The sequence below is a fragment of the Carya illinoinensis genome, chromosome 9, assembly GCF_018687715.1.
Source record: "Carya illinoinensis cultivar Pawnee chromosome 9, C.illinoinensisPawnee_v1, whole genome shotgun sequence".
Lineage (NCBI taxonomy): Eukaryota > Viridiplantae > Streptophyta > Magnoliopsida > Fagales > Juglandaceae > Carya > Carya illinoinensis.
Window position 1 is genome coordinate 33,980,519 of NC_056760.1, and position 20,371 is coordinate 34,000,889.

At 36.9% G+C, this 20,371-nt stretch overlaps 2 protein-coding genes across 2 annotated transcripts; both read right to left on the reverse strand.

Moving 5' to 3' along the window:
* Positions 1 to 14,218: 14,218 nt before the first annotated feature.
* On the reverse strand, positions 14,219 to 15,901 carry LOC122277021. The gene is made up of 2 exons (XM_043086905.1): positions 15,010 to 15,901; positions 14,219 to 14,757 (listed from the first exon to the last, which is right to left on the reverse strand). Exons 1-2 carry the CDS (start codon positions 15,899 to 15,901, stop codon positions 14,219 to 14,221), a joined length of 1,431 nt encoding a protein of 476 aa, XP_042942839.1.
* A 590-nt stretch (positions 15,902 to 16,491) lies between these two features.
* Positions 16,492 to 17,430, reverse strand: LOC122277023. The gene has a single exon (XM_043086906.1). The coding sequence runs from the start codon at positions 17,428 to 17,430 to the stop codon at positions 16,492 to 16,494; it is 939 nt and encodes a 312-aa protein (XP_042942840.1).
* Between the last annotated feature and the right edge of the window lie 2,941 nt (positions 17,431 to 20,371).

The window sequence follows — 20,371 nt, forward strand, 5'->3', positions numbered from 1 at the left end:
AGCTGAAATCCCGATGGAGTGGGCCATATATTGTAAATAAGGTTCATCCTCACGAGGCGGTAGACATTGTCAATCTGAAGAATGGTAATAGCTTTACTATCAATAGGCAACATCTAAAGCCATTTCTTACTGCCTTTGATCCAAACGAAGAGATATTACTTGTGCAAGATCCCAGGGAAGTTTTTTTATTTTGATTTATTTATTTACTTCTTATCTTTACGGCTTTCTTTAATTGCATTTTATCTTTTATTTATATTTGTTTTTTTGCTTTCATTTTATATCACATGATTGGTTGTCTGTGTTGCTTGCTTATCTTTGTGCACTTTGTTTTCTTTCGTTCGATTCATTGAGGACCATGTCTCTCACTAGTTGGGGGTAGTGTGTGTGGACAGATTTAAAAAATAAAAAATAAAAAATTTTGCATTAATGTGATGTGCATTGATACATATATGATTGACACACACTTTATTTCTAGTATTTTGTGAAATTTGAGCACCTTGGTGAATTGGTTGAGTAGAATTATTTTGTGAATATTTATTTTCAAGCCTGAGCATAGAGCATGATTTCTGATGCATCATATTAGTTGATATATGGTTTGAAACACCAGGTTACTATACTTATTGAGATGAGACTTGGTAAGATTTATATAGAACGAAAGGAAAAGTTTGAAGGACAATTTGCATATGCTTTCACCTATTGTGTTCATCATTTACTGTCCATTGATTTAACACAAGAGAAGTAAACTGCAGAACTATCGAGCCTTGTTAAAAAAAAAAATGAAAGAAAAAGAATAAAAAGGATTCGAAAAGAATAGAGAGAGAGAGAGAGAGAGAGAGAGAGAGAGAGAGAGAGAGAGAAAAGAAGAAGAAGAAGAAGAAGATAAAGGCAGCTTAGTGAACTTTCCTAAGTAAAGGGCTAAAAACAGTTACCCTAATTTTGGGGATTGAGTGTTCAACTTTTAAACAGAGTTAGTATGAAAACTCCTAGTCTATTGGGCTTTAAGGTAGTTAGAATCAGCAATGATTAATCTTAATGTTGAAAAATCCAATGACAAATCCTGGCTAATAATGAGGAACACACAACCATGTAGCCACACACACATCTGAGTTCTAAGACATTTTCTCCAATTCTATATGAAGGATTGTTGAGACAGTCTTGGTGGGTATAGCTCCTGGGTTGAGTAGTCATAGATCACCTTTTGTGGAAATTCGAAATTGTGTTTGATTGCTTTTGTTTGGATTTCGATCTTTATGCAATGTTCATCTCAACTAAATTTTCACTATTTTGCTCAAGGATTAGCAAAACGCTAATTTGAGAGTGTCATTGAGTTAAAATATTACATATTTTTATACATTTAGAACCAATATATTTTAATTCTTTCATTACATTATTATTAGTTTTAGATGAAAAAATAATTAAGATGCATAAATCCGAGTTTTGATTTAAATTGATTAATACATGAATTTATGCTTAATTTTATAACTTATGATTTAATTGGACTTTCTTTACATGCATAACATATTTTTGATATTCTATTCTTTATTTTTATTTTATTTTATTTTTAATTTTTTTATATAGGCTAATAAATGAAAATGAGACTTTGACCTTGATATGCATTTATTCAAATGAGACTTTGACCTACATAGAAACTTTTGAGCTGGACAGAAATGCACCTATTTATTAGATTGGAGACTTTGTGACCTAAGGCCAAAAAAAATAAAAAAAATAAAAAGAGGAATGAGATTATTTTATTCACTTAGAGCGCACGCTTTTTAATTGGATACGGGGATATGGATGACTTTTGGCTTTTGGGGAAGTTGAAGACTTGGACAGCAACATTTTTTTCTCCTAGAACCTAGAGAGTGCCGCACAGATATAAGATCTCTTTGGGCATTTTTTTGACCCCGCATAAAGTTTCTCTTTTTGGGGCATTAATTCATTCGCGCCACAACACATAAATTCTTCTGGGCCACACACTCATACTGCGTTGAAGAGCTCCTTAAGACGTCTAATTGCTGCTATAGTCCAGCCTCCTCCACTGCTTTCAATCTCTATCTATGTTCAATTGGCTTGATCTTTTTATTCTCTATTTTTTATTTAATTTCAATTTAAGTTTATGGTGTATTATTGATATTTTTGGATTAAAAGTTGGGCATTTTAGTTGTTGTTATTTTATTTTATGTCAGTTATTTTTTTTTTTTTGTTTCTTTAAACTTCCATTAAATATGCATTACAATTACATTTTAGATTAATTTTAGTTTATCATTTAATTTTCAAATTAATTAAAATTGTTTAATATAGTTGAATATTTAATTTCAATTTGTTAGTCTTTTATGTTCCATTTCAATACTTAAAAAAATTCAAAAATATGAATTTAGTCTATTACTAGTGCCCTTTTTATCTCCATTGCACTCTTCCATTCATTATACATACCACCACTTTTGTTTGTGAAACTTTTCACCATTTTATACAAGTTTGGATTTAATCAACTTTTTCCAATGAGACGATCTAGGAATTTTACTCCTAATTATTAAAGGACATCTTCCTGCACTTGGGATAGCCTTTGTACTATTCAATTTTTAGTGAGTCAAGGCCCTGCACATCAATACTGATTCCATTATCTCACAACACCCAAAGTTTTCCTCCTTCCTCAATATTAGAGACATTTCCTTTAAATGAAATATCACCCTGTAATCTTCTCAGTTGTTGTATACATCCAAACAATTTAAACAAGGTTATCAATCAATCATAGTATATACTATTTAATATTTATCATATAGCAAACTAGCAACTTAATTGCAATTTGCATTATCTAAGAAAAGAAAGAAAGGTCTTTAAGAGAGAGAGAGAGAGAGAGAGAGAGAGACGATTGAAATCTACCTTCATGTATCTTACAAACATCAAATGATTCAAATCTGCTTTCTACAAGAAAGAAAGAAAAAATCAGTTCCCAAGAATAGATAATGAAAGCCGAAAATTATACAAGTTTCAAAAACTAAAAATTAAAAGGTCTTAAAAAAAAACTATCGTAGACTAGAAGTCATATTAAATCATTTACATCAAAAGCACTACAACAGTAGCATAAATTACTTATAAAAAAATATGACCAATAGTAGCATAAAGCATTAACAAAATTACATCAATACAAATTATACAATTATCCTCCAGGCCTTAGTAGCACCTACATCTTTTTGGCTTGGCATACTTTTTACATTTCAGTGTTTTCACAATACCCTGTAAAGTGTAAACAAAGGAATTATTAGCAAAAGTTCTCATCACCAAACACATAAAAATAGAAAAGAGTGGATGGTTACTATTTCAGATTTGAACAGATCAAGATGAGCTCGGTCAACTGCAAAAACCACACTTTCCTCTATGAGATTTCCCATCAAGTGAATATAATTTGGATGCGAGTCATGCTACATATTAAAATAATATGAAAGAAAAAGACTTAGGATTGATAAAGAAAGTCCCAAGCCACATCAATATTATCAAGAATTTGAATGCTTTACCCAAAAGGAAAACAAGATGGGCTCACCTAAAAGAATGTCATGACAGCACATTAAGTTAAATTAAGGCGTGTACGTATGATATTCTTGTTACTGTGAAGTTAAGTTAAAAGAATGTCACCTAACATTTACATTACGATGATATTGGATTTATATATTCCCATGCACTTAAAAATAAAAACACAACAAAGAAAAGAAAATATTTACAAATAGAAAAAAGACAAGAGAAAGAAAGAAAGCTAGAAAAAAAAAAGATTTAAAATGTGATAATTCTGTTTAGTAACAGAATTGGCTCAACTCTGTTGAACTTATTTAAAGCTCCTAAGTCCTAACATTTACATTTACATTGATATTGGATTTATATATTCCCATACACTTAAAAATAAAAACACAATAAAGAAAAGAAAATATTTACAAATAGAAAAAAGACAAGAAAGAAAGAAAGCTGGAAAAAAAAAATAGATTTTACTGAGCACAACTTTGTTTAGTAACTGAATTGGCTCAACTCTGTTGAACTTGTTTAAAGCTCCTAAGTCCTAACATTTACATTTACATTTACATCAAGCATGGATTTATATATTCCCATGCACTTAAAAATAGAAAAACAACAAAGGAAAGAAAATATTTACAAACAGAAAAAAATATGAGAAAGAAAGAAAACTGAAAAAAAAAATAAAAAAAAAACACACACACACACACACACAGATTTTACTGAGCACAATCATTCTCATGGTCTCACCTTTTTGGTCTTACATCAACATTAGGTTAAAAGCCGGTAAGCATTGAATTTGATCATTCTGCAGAATCAGCAAATTCACCAACAAGTTCTATCCATAAAAATTTAAAACAAAACAAATTAAATAAAGTTAAATAATATAAAAGATAAAACAAAATATAGCACAAAATAAATCAAAAGTAAATTTATTACATACCCATATCCATCTGCTTCTCAAATTCCTCCACTTCATCCATTAAAGTCCTCAAGCATATTGGAGTAGAGGAAGAACGGAACCAATTTTGTACACATATGAGAACCTCAACCATCATTAGATTTAAACTACTTTGGAAAGGTTCAAGTACATGACCCGCAGTGCTAAATGTAGATTCAGAGGCCATGGTAGATACTGGTATTGCAAGTACATCGCATGCAACCTTTGAAAATACGTGATATCTAATTGAATTCACCTTCCACCAATTTAGAAGGTCAAAACTATCACCTTCATCCTCACATTTTTCAGCTAGATATCTATCAACCTTTGACTTGCTTTCCAAAAAGTCTTCTAACTGTAACTTTTGCTTAAATTGGGCGGTTTGCAACGTCAGGGTGGGGGCTAGTGACGAGAAGTGGCTTTCCCGGGATAGGGGGGTTGGTGGTTTGTGTCCAAAGCTCTATTTTGGAGGCTAAAAACAGGTGACAAACAGGCCGACAGATTTCATTATGCAAGAGGAAACTTGGCAACGTTGGGTGATGCACGGTGGGGCTTTGGTGATGGTCTTTTATGATGGGTTTGACTGAGAAGAAAAGAGACGAGGGAGACCACATGGTTTGAAGTTAAAGGGTTGGAGCCACGGTGGTGAGCCTCTAAAGGCACTGTCCTGTAGAAGAATTGCAATAGTTTTCGATACTACTTGGAGGTTGCTACCAGTGGTGGTATGGTGGGGATGAAAAGTGGCTATGGTGGTGAAATTGGTGGCTTGCGATGCATGTGAGTAGGAGGAAAGACACAATACAATGGCCTTGTCGTGGCTGGGTGTGGGCGTTTGTGGCTTGGGGAGGTGCAGCAGCGTAGGGTTTGGGTAGCTTCTAAAATATACAAGGGGCATATATGTGTATTTATAGAGGTGATTGGAGAAAAACCCTAAAGATAAAAACGTGCATGCAAAGGACACAGACACAAAGAAGTTGTGCATGCAGTGACAAACAAACATGAATCGTGTAGGATGTGTAGTCTGATACAACAACTGATGGGCTTGGGCTTTTTCTCCAAATTTTGGGTCTCAATAAAAAATAATAATCTAACATTCAAAAATTATCTCGGCCCATAAAAGATTTTTAACTTAAATAATAAAGTTGAAGGAAATCTTAGTTCACAAAAGAGAGATTGTAGGCCCATAGTCTATTTAAAAAATATATATACTTGAAAACTCAAATGGGCTTTTGGCACATAAATCTAAGTTATATTTTTTTAAAATATAGCTTAGCAGTAGACCCGGGTGTAACATGCTTCCCACTCGATTATAGAAAATGTTGGAGCCTTGTATTCCTTAACTAATAACCTAGGAAGGAGTTAGCAAAGGTTGAGTAAAATCCATAATTGACATCTCAACTTTGGGACGATAAGAAGCAACAATGTCATCGCTATTGGGAGAATAAGCAAGGGATATACAAACTCCTTGATTGTCCAATTGAGGAACCAAAAATGGCCTTCACAGATATCAAAGGAAAAATGTTAGAACGGGCTATAGATATATGGCGTTCATTAGGCCTAAAGAAGTAAATAATGGACAAATATTAGGATACGTTAAGGGGAAGACTGTGTAAGTGTGTGTATATATATATATAATGGAATTTTTTATTGCAAAGGCACTAGACCATAGATGGATTAAAAAAAATGCCAGAGGTGGTGATTGTTGGTGCAAACGGGCTGCAACAAAAAGAAAAAATAAAATAAGGTGAAAGAAAAGTTTGCTTCAAGGCACGTTAACCCCACCAATAATGGTATGTATATAAGCGAATTTGGAGAATAACGGTATGTACATGGATTATAAGCGAATTTATTTCCAAAATATAATGAAAGCCCAAAACAAGTATGTTTATTCAAGTCCCATCAAATGGGCTCCTTTGGTGATAGTTTTAATTTTTTACATCAATTTCCTGGGCGCTTGTGCTCATGGACTGCATGCCTTATGGGGCTGCTATTGGCCTTGAACCATGGGCTGGACACTGGACGCCAAGCCAGTGTGGAGGGGGCCATCCTCTCAATGAAGGATTAAACTCCTTTTTTGTGTAGGGTGTGGTTCGAACCCTTGTCCTTTGCGTTAACCAAATCCATCAATACCACTAAGCCAGCAAATGGGTTGTGTTACATAAAGACCCAATTTATTATATACATAAGCAATAGCTTATAAACTTTCCTTAATTTCTCTCTTTTCAAAATAATTCATAATTTTCAAAAATAAATTCCAATATATTATTACTAATAAATATAATATATATTATTTTGAAAATATTTCCAACAATCCCCACCATTTTCAAAATACATCATGGTTAAAATAGGAAAACTTATATATAACTAAAGATGCCTTTTGGACTTGAACATTCACATAGTGAAAATACATCAAAGCTAAGCAATTCTATACAATTAACCGGATATATCCCGGGTATAAATTTTCTTCTCTTTAGGTAGTTCATAAAAACCAACATGTGGATTGGCCTTATGTCTATATCCTGGTTTCATGAGCGCTCTAGAGACAAAGCCTAATTCGAATAGGAGATGGCATAAGCCCCGACGCTCATATAGGTAGACTTATTGAAAGTGTCATGTAACTAAATACTTTAACATAACCATGTTATAAGTCTATCAATAGTTTATTCGCTCAGCCTCTCCTTTTCATTACAGTACCAAAGACTTAAAACCTTGGGATGGTAAATTAGTTTGAAAAATTTTGATATCATAGTCCTTGCAAACCACAAACATATAATGTACTTAGCTCATTGAACTCAAGTCATGATATGTTGAAGAGTTGAGTTGAGTTTCCATTATTGGTGATTTTATTATTTTGGCTTTAAACCTATCCCTTTGATATTCCACATCAAATTTCTTGCAAGTTTTTTAGTTAATGGATATGTCATTTCTGACAATATCTCATAAAATCAATTGTAATTACTCCATCTATGAGTAATTGGCTTAATATGCCTCGACTTGTCATTATATATATGGTTTAGGCCCGTGACAATATAACCTAATTGTCACAATGCAAAGATATTGATGTCATTGATTTTGGCCAAATCTGAGATCTCTATCAATAATTTTTTAGCCACTTTACGTCTTGGCTACAAGAAGCCAATGCTATAAACTTAGTTGTCATGGTTGAGTAAGTTATGCATACTTACTTCTTTGATCCTAACAGATTACTCCTCTACCAAGGGTAAATATCCACCCATTAGTTGATTTGTGATCATCATGCTTAGTTCCCAACTGGCATCTATATTCTTTTTATAACCGAAGTAAACCTCCTTCTATAACTGAAGGAAACCCAATGTACTCAATACCGTGATTTATGATATTTCTCCAATATCATAAAATATTTTGTACAACTACCCAATTAACTTGGTTCTTTCAATGCATTATATAAACATAGCAATATATAGAAAATCATATATGGAAGTCACACATTTTTTTTTTTTGTGCATGTATGTTCATAAATTAAATCATATCAATTCTAGGCATCTAGCATTTATGTGTTCTAAATAACATAAATTAAGCAAAACATTAACTTAATTAATAAAATTAAGTTTGAACATGCCTTTGCTTAGATATCTCTTCCCCACGAAATTATCGTTTTTGGTATGAGTGTTAGTCTCAGAGATCATAGCCTCAAAATTCTCTCTAGAACCAAAGTCATGTCGTTTCTTTTTAAGAAAACGACATTCTCTTTTGTAATGGCCTAGTTTGCCACAATGAAAGTAACTTACTTCTAGATTCTTCTGATTCTCATTTTGGAAGTGACTTTGTTTTCTTCCAAAATTATTCTTTCTCTTCCAGTTTTCAAATTTGGATTCATTGGATTGTCTAGGTTTGTGGGTCTTATCTTCCTGTACCATATGCATGTTGGATGTGAAAGATTCATGCTCTTCATTAATGTCTCTAAGCCTAATCTCTTCTTCTATACGAAGATGCTTGTCTAACTGATCTTTTAGATAGATTTCCTCCCTTCTATGTTTCAAACTTCTTTTATAATTTTTCCATGATTGAGGAAGTTTATCAATAATGGATGAAACTAATATGGATTCATCCATTTTCATGTAATGTTGAGAGAATTGATCAAAATATGCATAATCTCATTGAACTGTTCAACAACAGGCCTAGAATCTACCATTTTATAACCAAAAAATTTTGTAGCCAGAAATTTCTTACTTGTAGCATCTTCTGAAAGATACTTAGCCTCAAGTGCATCCCATGGATACTTGGCGGTTGCTTTGTTCTGGTACATGTCAAACAATGTGTCAGCATTGCAAATATGTCCCTTGCAAATGTAGTCCTATCTTGTTCCCATTTGATCATTGCTCGACTTTGAGTGACCTTTGGTGACAATTTTTATTTTTTTACATCAATTTCATGGGGCACGCAGTTGGGCTCGTGAACCACACGCCCTATGGGGCTGCGGATGGCCTTGCACCTTGGGCTGCACATTAGACGCACAGGCCCATATGGAGGGGCCTATCCTCTCAATAAAGGATTAAACTCCTTTCTTGTGTAAGGTGTGGTTCTTACCCTTGTCCTTTGGGTCAACCAAATCCATCAATACAACTAAGCCATTGAATGGCTTGTGTTATACATAAGGACCCAATTTATTATAACCATAAGTACTAGCTTATAAACTTTCCTTAATTTCTCTCTTTCCAAAATAATTCACAACTTCCAAAAATAAATCCCAATATAATATTACTGATAAATATAATATATATTATTTTGAAAATATTTCCAACCGTGATGACCATGCCAGGTTTTGGATGCATTTAGTCAAGGTTCAAAGTTGCTCAATGAGCTTTGATCAAGCTAACAATTAACTATTTCAAAAATGATAAATAAATAGCTTGGAACTAAGAAAAGAAATCTAAATTGATAAATATAAACTCTTAAATATAAAAGATAAAAACATATTATTGTACTAATGTAAAAAGAATGCATTATGTATATTGAAAGTCTGACTGCCATACATGTATGCTAGCTTGAAGCATTTGTACTTACACATTTTTTCTCTCTGTACACGTTTGTTCTCTTTCATTCACAATGGTGGTTATGGGCGTTTGACGGTGTTTCTTTCTGGCAATATTGGAAGGAAAATGTCTTTCAGAAAATGTGTTATAATCAAATCTAAGTTGTTTGAGGTGATAAGGGATGGACGTTATGTGCACTTTATTAAGAAAGGATGGAAAGTTGTAAAAAATATGAGCTTAGGGCTAGAGACAGTTGGCTAGTTTCCCAAAGCCTTGAAGGAGAGTCTGAAGGCTACAAGAAAGGGTTTTTACACTACTCATCAGTACAGGGATGGGGGCTACATCGCACAGTGTTGTTCCAATTCCAAAGGCGTTTACATGACTCTGGTGGAGTATGGTTGGGGGGCGAGGGGGGTCTTCGAAGCTTCATATGCATACTAGGAGACAGGGATGGAGTGCGTTGGAAGAAAATAGTTGTGGCATTGAAGGAACCTAGAAGAGATGGAGGTTTTGAGCTGTTGGCATTACTAGCAATGCTGTTGCAATTCTGGAATCCTCGGTCGTAAGGGGAGGCACTCCAAGGTTGGGTGGAGAGGCCTTGAAACGTGAAGTGCACAAAGATAGCAATTCTACCTAGGTCAGGTGGTGCCACCTTTTTGGTAGGTGCTTAGCGACACAAGGTGGGAGGCAAAGATGTTGTTGGCTTGAAAGAGGAAAACGTGCAGTAAGTTTTATCTAAAATGGAGAGTTTGCTGGGAGAGCTGACTGATTAAGTAACCTAGCTAAAATGGTGCATTAAGGAGCAAGGAGAGGTGGCCCAGGCTTGGGCTTGGGCTGTGGATTAAGATCAGAAGGCGTCATGGGCTCGAGAGATATAGGTCAGGGCCAGCCTAGCAGGCCCAACGCAAAGGTTTTGGACCTTATTCAACTGAAGGGAAAGGGCAAGGCACCGAGTCCAGGAGACGGGCCTTAGCCCACGGGGAGGGCTTCCTTCCATCAAAAGCCAGGCCCCATCTGGAGGAGGAGATTGCAGATAGAAGTTGGCCCATTGGTGAGTGGGCCATAGCCACTCACCAATGTGCCATTGTAGGTTGTTGGCAAGGACTCAAGTGACCTCATTGTAGGTTGTTGAACCACCGACGGTGGCTACAACGCGGTGGTAACATCAACAGAGCATTGCGTCATCACTTTGTGCAAATTCGACATCATATATGCCCTTGCCCTTAACCCATTGGAAACTGCACAGAACAATGTGACGATGGTCATTGGCGCATCCTTGACCACAACACAAAGGATTTGATCACTGGGGAATGAATTTTTAATGGAGGAGGTTGTGATTCCACTTGTTGGATCCAACTCCTCATATGGGCAATTCCAAGATGCAGTACCAGCGGTTGCCCAAACTTCATTGCCGGCCACTAGCCACTTTCCTAGCATGACTTAGGTGGTGGTTCTAACGCCGAAGGTGGTAGAGGAGGATATGGAGACTATGGAGGCTGAAAATGAGGTGTTCTTTTGGAAAGAATTAGAGAAAGGGGAGCTGGAAGGGAATCTAGCAGGGAGTGTCTTAACCAGGGGTTGTGATTCAAATTTAGAATCACATTTATATAACCATGTGAAATTTCCATTTATCCTAAAACCTTAATTAAATTGATGCACAATAGAACCAGGCTAATTGTGAACGCTTTATTTAGTCATATCAACCCAAGCCGCCCACTACAACATATAAGAATATTTGATGCATTTATTTTTAAGCCCAGGGGTGAATTTTGGTCCCAAATAGCACCAATTACAAAACATCCTATGATTTTCTGTCGATTTGGTTTATCACTTGAAATACCTACCTATTCTGATGGTTGTTGGTCGCAACAATTGAGATATATATAGTATAGTAAAACTAATACTATAGTGATTTCTATAATAATTTATATATAAACTTAAAGTATATTACTAATAGTATTAGAGTGTTATTATAAGACCATAAAGTATAAATTATAATTAATATACATTATATACTAATATAAATTAGTATTACTAATTTACTAATATAATTATCAAAAGGAATATTTTGAGAATTTATTAAGTTTTAAAATGTTATTAATGTATATATTATAGTTAAAGCATATGATCAAATAAATATGATAACATTATCAAGTTTAAGATTGTAATAATAGTATTATATATATTTTCTATAGACATAAAATTATAATAACATTATCTTATATATAATAGATATAATAAAATAATATTATATATATTATATAATATAATTATATATAATATAAAAAATATTATATGATATATTTTAATTACAGAGAAGATTGAAATATTTGGATCAAATAGTACTGAACAAGCATAATATTAGTAAAGAAATTAGAAAAAAAAAAAGGCCCAAGTCAGGAAAGAGAAGACTAATAATATTTTTTTTTTGAAGGAAAACTCTTGTACCATTTCATTGAACTAAGTGGAAAATACACTGAGGAACATCCTCCACTGTTACAGCTAAATCAGAAATGGATAGAGAATCTTTTGCTAAAACATGGGCCAACACATTACCATTTCTCCTAACATGAGAAATTTCCCATTTAGCAAACTGTTTCAGCAAGACTTTTGTCTCATACAAGAACATTAAAGCACTACTAAAGCCTTCTCTATCTTCATGAAGGGTGTTTATCACCTGCAGGGAGTCACCCTCCAAGATGATCTGCCTTAAGCCCAAATCCACCCCAAAACTTAGCAGCCTGAAGTGCTCCATACGACTCAGCAAGTAAAGGGTCAGGGTACATTTGCTTGTTGTGTCTCATGGTTGCCATGACATGTCCCTTACAATCTCTCACAATCACTCCCACTCCCACTTGGCTTTTCTGCTTATTCACTGAGCTGTCCCAATTGATTTTGTACCAATTTGGTGGGGGATGAGTCCATACAACAGGGGACAGGCAGGTTGGAGAGGGGTTGGTGGTTATGTTGTTGTTCTCTCCATTTAGCAGGGTCAGAGTAGCATGAGCTTCTCTTATCACTGACTTGGGGTGTTTGAAATCATTATTGAAAATAAAGCAGTTTCTCCTCCACCAAACCCTCCTAGCCACCACCACAAATTCTTGAATAGCTACCTCATCCAACTCTTGCAAGAGAGATTCAAAGAGATCCACAAACAAAGCAGGGGACTGGCTCCTTTTTTGAAGCTTCTTAGAGGCTAGGCTCCAGACATCTCTAGCTGAAACACAGCTCCAAACTGCATGCACCACTGTCTCTTCCTCTTGATGGCACACAGGACATAGTGGATGATCCACTGCCCTTCTCTTCTGTAGGTTGGTTCGAGTTGGGAGAGCCTCCAGGCATGCCCTCCACACAAACACCTTGTCACCTGGTTGTACCCTTAGCTTCCACAATTGCTTCCATACTTGTCTGAGGCTGTTGCTACAAGATGCCTTACCCTTCCCCTCTTGCTCCCGTGTCTTTTCCATGTGATAAGCACTCCTTACTGAAAACCTGCCATCCTTTGTCCCTTGCCAACTTACTCTATCCCTAGCATTCATTGAGCTTAGAGGAGTTTGTAGTATTAAATCTGCTTCCCTCTCCTCAAAGACCTCCCTCACTAGTGTTTCCTTCCACTGAGCTGAGGATTGGTCAATTAGTTCAGAGACCATTGCCTTGCTGTCAAGTAATGCTACTGGACTTGTAACCTTCCTGGGCACTGGGTGGCCAAGCCACCTTTCCTGCCAAATTTGGACCTCTCTTCCATTGCCAATCCTCCAACAAGATCCTGCTTTCACCACCTGTCTTGCTGCCATGAAGCTTCTCCACAGAAATGATGGTTTTGACCCCAGTTTGGCCAACATGAAAGGACTATTTTGAAAATACTTAGCTTTCAAAACTCTTGCTGCAAGTGAGTCAGGCTCCTGTATAATCCTCCAGCATTCTTTAGATAACATTGCCATATTAAAACACTCGAGGTCCCTAAATCCCATGCCCCCTTCAGATTTGCTTTTCCCATATTTTTCCATGAAATCCAATGGATTTTGTGTTCCCTTTCCCTTTGGCCCCACCAAAAATTATTGATGACATTATTGATGGATTGCAGCAAGGTCTTGGGCAACTTGAAGACACTCATTGTGTAGGTGGGAAGTGCTTGGACCACTGCTTTGATGAATACCTCTTTCCCAGCTTGAGATAGGCTTTTCACTTTGTATCCACTAACCCTTCTTCTGACTGCATCTAGAATGTTTTTGAAAGAGCTAGCTTTGCTTCTCCCCACAATGGATGGCAAACCGAGATACTTTTCATAGGTCATAGAGGTCCTCATTCCTGCCACAAAAAGGATGTAGTGCTGGGTTAATCTAGAGGTGTTCCTGCTGAATATTATGGATGTCTTGTCCATATTTAGCCTTTGCCCTGAAGCTTCTTCATAGATTCTCAGTAGGTTAATCAACCTTCCCCACTCGAAAGCATTGGCCTTGCAGAACAAAAAGCTATCGTCAGCAAAAAAGAGATGAGACACTCGAAGGAGGCCTCTTGCTATTGGTACTCCATGAACTGCACCAGTTGCCTCAGCTCTACCTATGAGCTTACTAAGTGCTTCTGCACATAGAATAAAAAGGTATGGTGAAATGGGATCACCTTGCCTAATCCCTCTTGAAGGTTGAAAGGCTTCTTGTGGTACTCCATTTACCAAAATAGAATAAGAGACAGTTTCTATGCACTTCATAACTAGGTCCACCCATTGGTGACAAAACCCCATCTTATGCATGATTTTTCTAAGGAATTCTCATTCTATTCTATCATATGCCTTACTCATGTCGAGTTTTAAGGCCATATAACCCTCCCTTCCTTTCATCCTAGCCTTCATTGTGTGTAGAGCCTCAAAAGCAACAATAACATTATCTGTGATTAGTTTGTTTGGGACAAAGGCTGATTGAGATGGGGACACCACGGAGGGGAGTATTTTTTTGAGTCTATTGGCTAGGATTTTAGATATCAACTTGTATAATACATTACACAGTGATATGGGTCTGAATTCAGAGACTTTGGCTGGATTTTTCTTCTTAGGAATAAGGGTGATGTAGGTGCTGTTTATTTCAAATAGGCTTCCATTTTCATTTAGGACATGCAATACTGCATTGCTGAGTTGGGCACCCACTAGGTTCCAATGTTTTTGATAAAAATATGCAGGATACCCATCAGGGCCAGGTGAACTAAGCCCTTCCATCTGAAAGAGAGCAGTTTTTACCTCCTGCTGAGTGTAAGGCCTCATCAGCATTCCATTTTGTTCTTCTGTGACAGTGGCCTCCACTGGTTCTAGACAATCTGCAATATTCACAGGGTTAGAGGAGGAGAACAAATCTTGATAATATTCTTGGAATAGATTAGATATCCCTGATGTTGATGTGATCTCTTGCCCACTATCATCGATTAGCCTCTTGATTTGGTTTACTTTCTTTCTTTGTGTAGCACATTGATGAAAAAACTTTGTATTTCTATCCCCTTCTTTCAACCACTTTTGTTTGGCCCTTTGTTTCCACCTGATGTGATCTTCCTCAAGCAGTTTCTCTATCTTACTTTGCACTTGCTTTATTTTTTCTGTTAGGTGGCCTTCATTATCCCTTTGTAATTCAGTCACCTGATCCCAAAGTTTCCTTAGTTCAACTCTGTAGTTACCAGCATACTGCTTGTGCCACCTTACCAATTCCACTCTGCACTGGTTCAGTCCTTCTATGACTTGACATAGCTTGCCATCAACCCTTCTCGGTTTACTCCATGCCTTTTCCAAAACTTCATAGAAATCTTCCTTCAAGGCCCAGCTGGCCTCATACCTGAATGGTCTATCTTTTCTGGTTGAGTCAAGTTCAAATTGTTCCACAGAAACGAGGATGGGGCAGTGATCTGAACTTAAAATTGGAAGGTTGTAGACCTTAGAAAAAGGAAATAGTTCAGACCATTCCACATTACACAAAGCTCTATCAATCCTTTCTTTGATGAAAGCTTGTCCTGACCTGCCATTTGTCCATGTAAACTTATTACCAACGTACCCCATATCAAAAAGAGAGCATGACTCAGTTGCTGCTCTGAAGGCTTCCACCTGGTTGAAAGGTCTTTGTCTACCTCTACTCTTGTCCCCTGAACTAAGTACCTCATTAAAATCACCAATACACATCCAGCCCATCCCCATGGTAGGCTTGAGGGCTTGTAGTAACTGCCAGCTCTCCCTTCTCTTTGTTGTGTCAGGATTTCCATAGAATCCTGTAAGAGTCCACTCTCTACCACCAGAGTCCCCACGAATCAGTAAAGATATATGGTGCTGAGAGTATGACAGAACTTCAGCAACCACATCCTCACTCCAGAACAGGGCCAGACCTCCACTAAATCCCCTACTTTCGACTATAAAACTGCTGGAAAATTGCAATTGCCTCTGGAGCCTTACAACACTACTCCTCCTAGCCTTTGTTTCCATCAAGAAAACAAAAGTTGGGATCTTTGTTTGCACCAATTGGTGCAAGTGTTGAATTGTCAGTGGGTTCCCAAGCCCACAACAGTTCCAGCTTAGGCACTTCATAACCCTTGGTGGGGCTGTAAATCAGCCTCCACCATATCTAAGTGTTGTGTTTCCGTTGGTACCTTCTCCTCCCCTCTTGCTCTCTTGGCTATGGATCTGGTTTGTCTTCCCTGAAGCAATTTGATGGGCCTTCTCTTGTGGTTTGGGATGCCTGCATGTATCTTTGTTGGGCTTAACTTGAGGCCTACAAAATAGTTATCCCGAGCTCTTCTTTTCCAGCTGGATTTTTTTGTAGTTTGTTCCAACTCCTTAATTTGGTCAGTCATAAGCTGGTTCAGTGCTTCTGCTTGGGCCTTAATGTCCCTCGAGGTTACAGCTACCAAGGGTGCTGAGCCATCCTTTTTGCTTTTCATTTCAACTGTCTGTGCCAATAACATTTGGTTCTGTTCCTTCACTATTTTGGTAGTAGGCAGCCTCTCTTGGAAAGGTGGTGTCAGACTTTCCTTTTTGGTGATTGCTTTTGGAGAGGTCAGAAGCCTGTCATTCTGCTATCTACTCTGCTCTGGTCCTTTGGCAGTAGGTGTTGCAGTAGCCAAACGTGGGTCTGTGACTTCCCTGGTCAGTTTCTGATCTACCTTCTGACTACTGTGTTGCCTCGATTGGACTTCATCCCTTACCTCCTCTTTTTTCCTCCATGACTGCCTCTCTGGTTCAGCTTCTGGGTTCATGTCATTGCCATACTTTTTGAACAGCAAGTCACTTTCTCTAGGAGCAGCTGCCCTTAGCCATGCTCCATACTGCTGCTTTTCTTCATTTCTACTTAAAATGCACCCCTGTGTTGTGTGCTTGATTGTGCCACAGTTAAAACAAAAGGATGGTAGTCTCTCATACCTCAACTGGATCCAAGTTTGCTTCCCTTCCACTGATATGAATATCCCCCTGAGAAGAGGCTTTGTTATGTCTATTTCAACTCTTATCCTTAAGAACTTCCCCCATCCAATGCCTCGTTGGTCAACATGAACTTTTACCACCTTTCCTACATTATTGCCCACCTGCATTCCAATCTCCCGTGTCATACACCCAAAAGGCATGTTGAAAACTTGGACCCAAAACTCCTCTTTAGTGAAGGTGGTTTCTCCAATTGACTTGCTGCTATCAAATGGCTGCAGGCATATCAGCCATCTATCAAAGGACCAGGGTCTTCCTGCAATTACTCTTTTCATGTCTTCCTCCAAGTTAAACTCAATCAGGAACTTGTTGGATCCAACTTCTGTAAACTGGACCCAGCTATCACATTTCCAGATCTTAGTCATAGTGACTTTGAATGCTTCTTTGTTTATAAACTTCTCCGACACTATCATTGCTAATAGGCAATACTTGCCATAATGCAGTGCACTGTGCAGTACTTTTGCTGGTAGAACCAGCCCTTCTTTCTCCTTCTCAGTAAAGCAAAGCCCCTCCCATTGTCTTGCTAAGTCTTCCTCCATCACTAACTCTTCGAACCAGTAGAGACTAGTTCAAGAGACTCACTCTATAGTAGAGAGAAACCTCACCCAGAGAGGAGAGGATCGAGAAGACTAATAATATGAGTGGTGGCGTGTGTACATATACCCATATATAAGTTCCCTCAAAACATTTTCAAAACAAAAACGAATGAAAACTTGCGCCAACCTCCCTAGTCCCTGCCTCAAATTTTCAAGAAAACTTAAACTTCCCTCTCACTACTAATTAACACACTGCAACTCGTCCTCATAATTGCCTCTCATAAGCACTGGCCTCTTTTCCCTCAATATTCATGTCTTGTTAGCGCAACTTCATTGTCGTTTGTTCTCTCCATTTCTTTCTGTCAAGTGCTGCCTCACACATCCAACCGCCCAGCAACTATCTCTGTTTTGCTGTATCAAAAACAAAGCAACCCACCACCAGTTCCACCTTAAACCGCAACTCCATGTGTCAAGCGAACCCACCGCAAGCTACCCAGTCCAATCGTAAATTAATCACCTAGAACGGCAACCTCTCCTTAGCCATCATGTGTCCCCACCTTTGCACCGAATGGTTGCTCCATCAACAACCTCCCTGCCCGGACATGTACGTGTGTCCATCTGTCCGTCCGACATACAACGTCATTGCCACGTTTAGCACAGGTCCAGTGGCACCTCCGCTCTCTTCCATTGTTTTGTCGCCCTTGGTGTCTCCTCCATCTCGAAGCTTCAACCTCGGCTCAGCCACCCACTACCCCGACTTCTCACCATTGCACCATAAGTCTCACGGTTTTTCTCACTCTCTATTTCTCTCTCTTCCTCATCACTTTCTCTCCCTCACAGGGATCGGATATCGCCTGCTTTCGTGCTCTTTGCCGCACCACTCAGTTCCACCACCTCAGCACCCTCTTCTCGGTGAGTCTAGAAATTCTTGGTCATGCTGATTGCTTTTCTGAGTGCTCATTTTTGTGTCTTGACGTTTCATAAGTTCCAGATGTAGGTTACCATGTGTGGTGTTTTATTTTAAAGTTGGCTTTAGGCCTTATGGTCCTTTTGGCTAGGTGCTTGCAAAAACTTGTTTTAATTCTTTAAGGTGTATTGGAGTTGTGTTTTAAAATTAGTTTATGCAAATCAAGCATATTGAGTTTATTTAGTCCAATGGCCAAGGTATAACCAGATTGAATTTATTTAGTCAATAACTAATGTGGAGGATTTGCAAAATCTTGGTGTTCTATATTTGCAAACTCTTTGGCTATTTGCCAACAAAATCTTGGCGTTCTAGAGCCAAAGATTGAATTTAATGATGTTTCTGTCTTGGTAAAATTATTGGCTTTGTATGCTTATGAGGATCTTGGGTTATGAAGTGGAGATAGTGGCAGTGAGTAAGGTGCTCAAATTACTTATGCTAATCAGTCGGTAAAGCTGCCCATGGTGACAGCCGATGGATTGAGGAAGCTTGGTTTGGTTTACATTTCTTGGTTTCCTTATGCTATTTCTGGATTGTGTTGCATGACCTAGTCCATTGTTGCAGGCAGGCTCTGTTTTTGAGATTTTGATTAGTAGGATATATACACCTGCAGAGCATTTTATTCTTCCCCATTAATGTTTGAATCTGGACTTTTATTCTTTCAGCGACTAGATTAGAAGCTCTCCAGCTTGAGGATCGTATGATATTGAATATTACCCAAAGAAACATTTTGCAAAGCATCTTAAAACAATTAATTTTGTAGTTGATTAATTTTGCACTGCTTGATTTTGTCTGGTTAAACACGATTTCACGGGTATTGGTTTTTTTTTTTTTTAGTCTGGAAGACTGATAAGATTAATTAATTGGAATTACCTATATGATTCAAGTAAAAATTCCATTTACAAATGAGATCAAAGCTTTTTTAGATTTTTGAGGCATGGTTCACTCACATGAGAGGTTTGCACAATGTGGTTCATAATTGCCACCTTGTGCTGTATGACATTTACAGGTTTTGAGAGTGATATGTGTTATAACCTTGACTACATTCTAAGAAAATGTACCATCCATTTATACATAGAACCTGCTACGCTTTATTCCTTTTACATATATTACTCTCTCTATTAATTTAGTATAACTTTTTGATCTTTTCCAGCTTCAATGATTGCATGACAATTTCAAAGAACTATTGGATAAATATGAAGAAGAACTAACCATAAAAGAAATGGTCCTAAAGCTAATGACAAACAATGTGAAGAAGAATTATCCATGAAGAACTTTCATGTGCTTTGATTTGTAATTTTTTTTTATTATATGAATAATGACCCACTATATCATATTTATTATTAATTGATATATTATATTTTTTTATTGTGGGATATCATATTTATTGGTGCATTCTAAATGTCGTTAATTAATGCAATGTGCCTGTAACATATTCGTAGTGGCATTTATATTAAGGTCATTAATTTAAAAAATGTGCCGGCAATAAATTATGTGATATTCCGTTTTTACGTGTATTTTCACTGAATGAGTATTTTAATTTAATTAAATATTAGTTCTTTTATTTTAAAGTATCGTATGTTAATTGGATTTATTTAGTTGTGAAAATTAATTTGTAGAGTTTTCTTAATATTAATTCTTGTTTTGAGTTTAACTTGCTGTTCAATTTATTTTAGTTTGTTTTTAGATTTAAATTTATGTTTTTAGTATTTACTAGTTATTTATTATATTTTAGCTTAATATGGTGTTTAAATTATTTTATTCGTTTTATAGCTTTTAAAGTTGTTTTCATCGGATCAGTTTCTAGAGTCCAGATGTGAGGATTGGACATCATTTCTTTTCCCCATCTTTTCTTTTTCTCATTTTCTTTTTCTCCTTTCTTTTTCTTTCTCTTTTTCTTTCTTTTTCTTCTTTTCTCCTCCGGATCTCTCCTACGCGTCTCTCTCTCTCTCTCTCTCTCTCTCTCTCTCTCTCTCTCTC

Coding starts and splice junctions, on each gene's coding strand:
- LOC122277021 (XM_043086905.1), bottom strand. CDS start 15,901: ATGGAAACAAAGGCTAGGAGGAGTAGTGTTGTAAGGCTCCAGAGGCAA. Junction 14,758..15,009: donor AAAAATAAAGCAAGTGCAAA/GTAAGATAGAGA, acceptor TGAATATTGCAG/ATTGTCTAGAACCAGTGGAG.
- LOC122277023 (XM_043086906.1), bottom strand. CDS start 17,430: ATGGAGGAAGACTTAGCAAGACAATGGGAGGGGCTTTGCTTTACTGAG.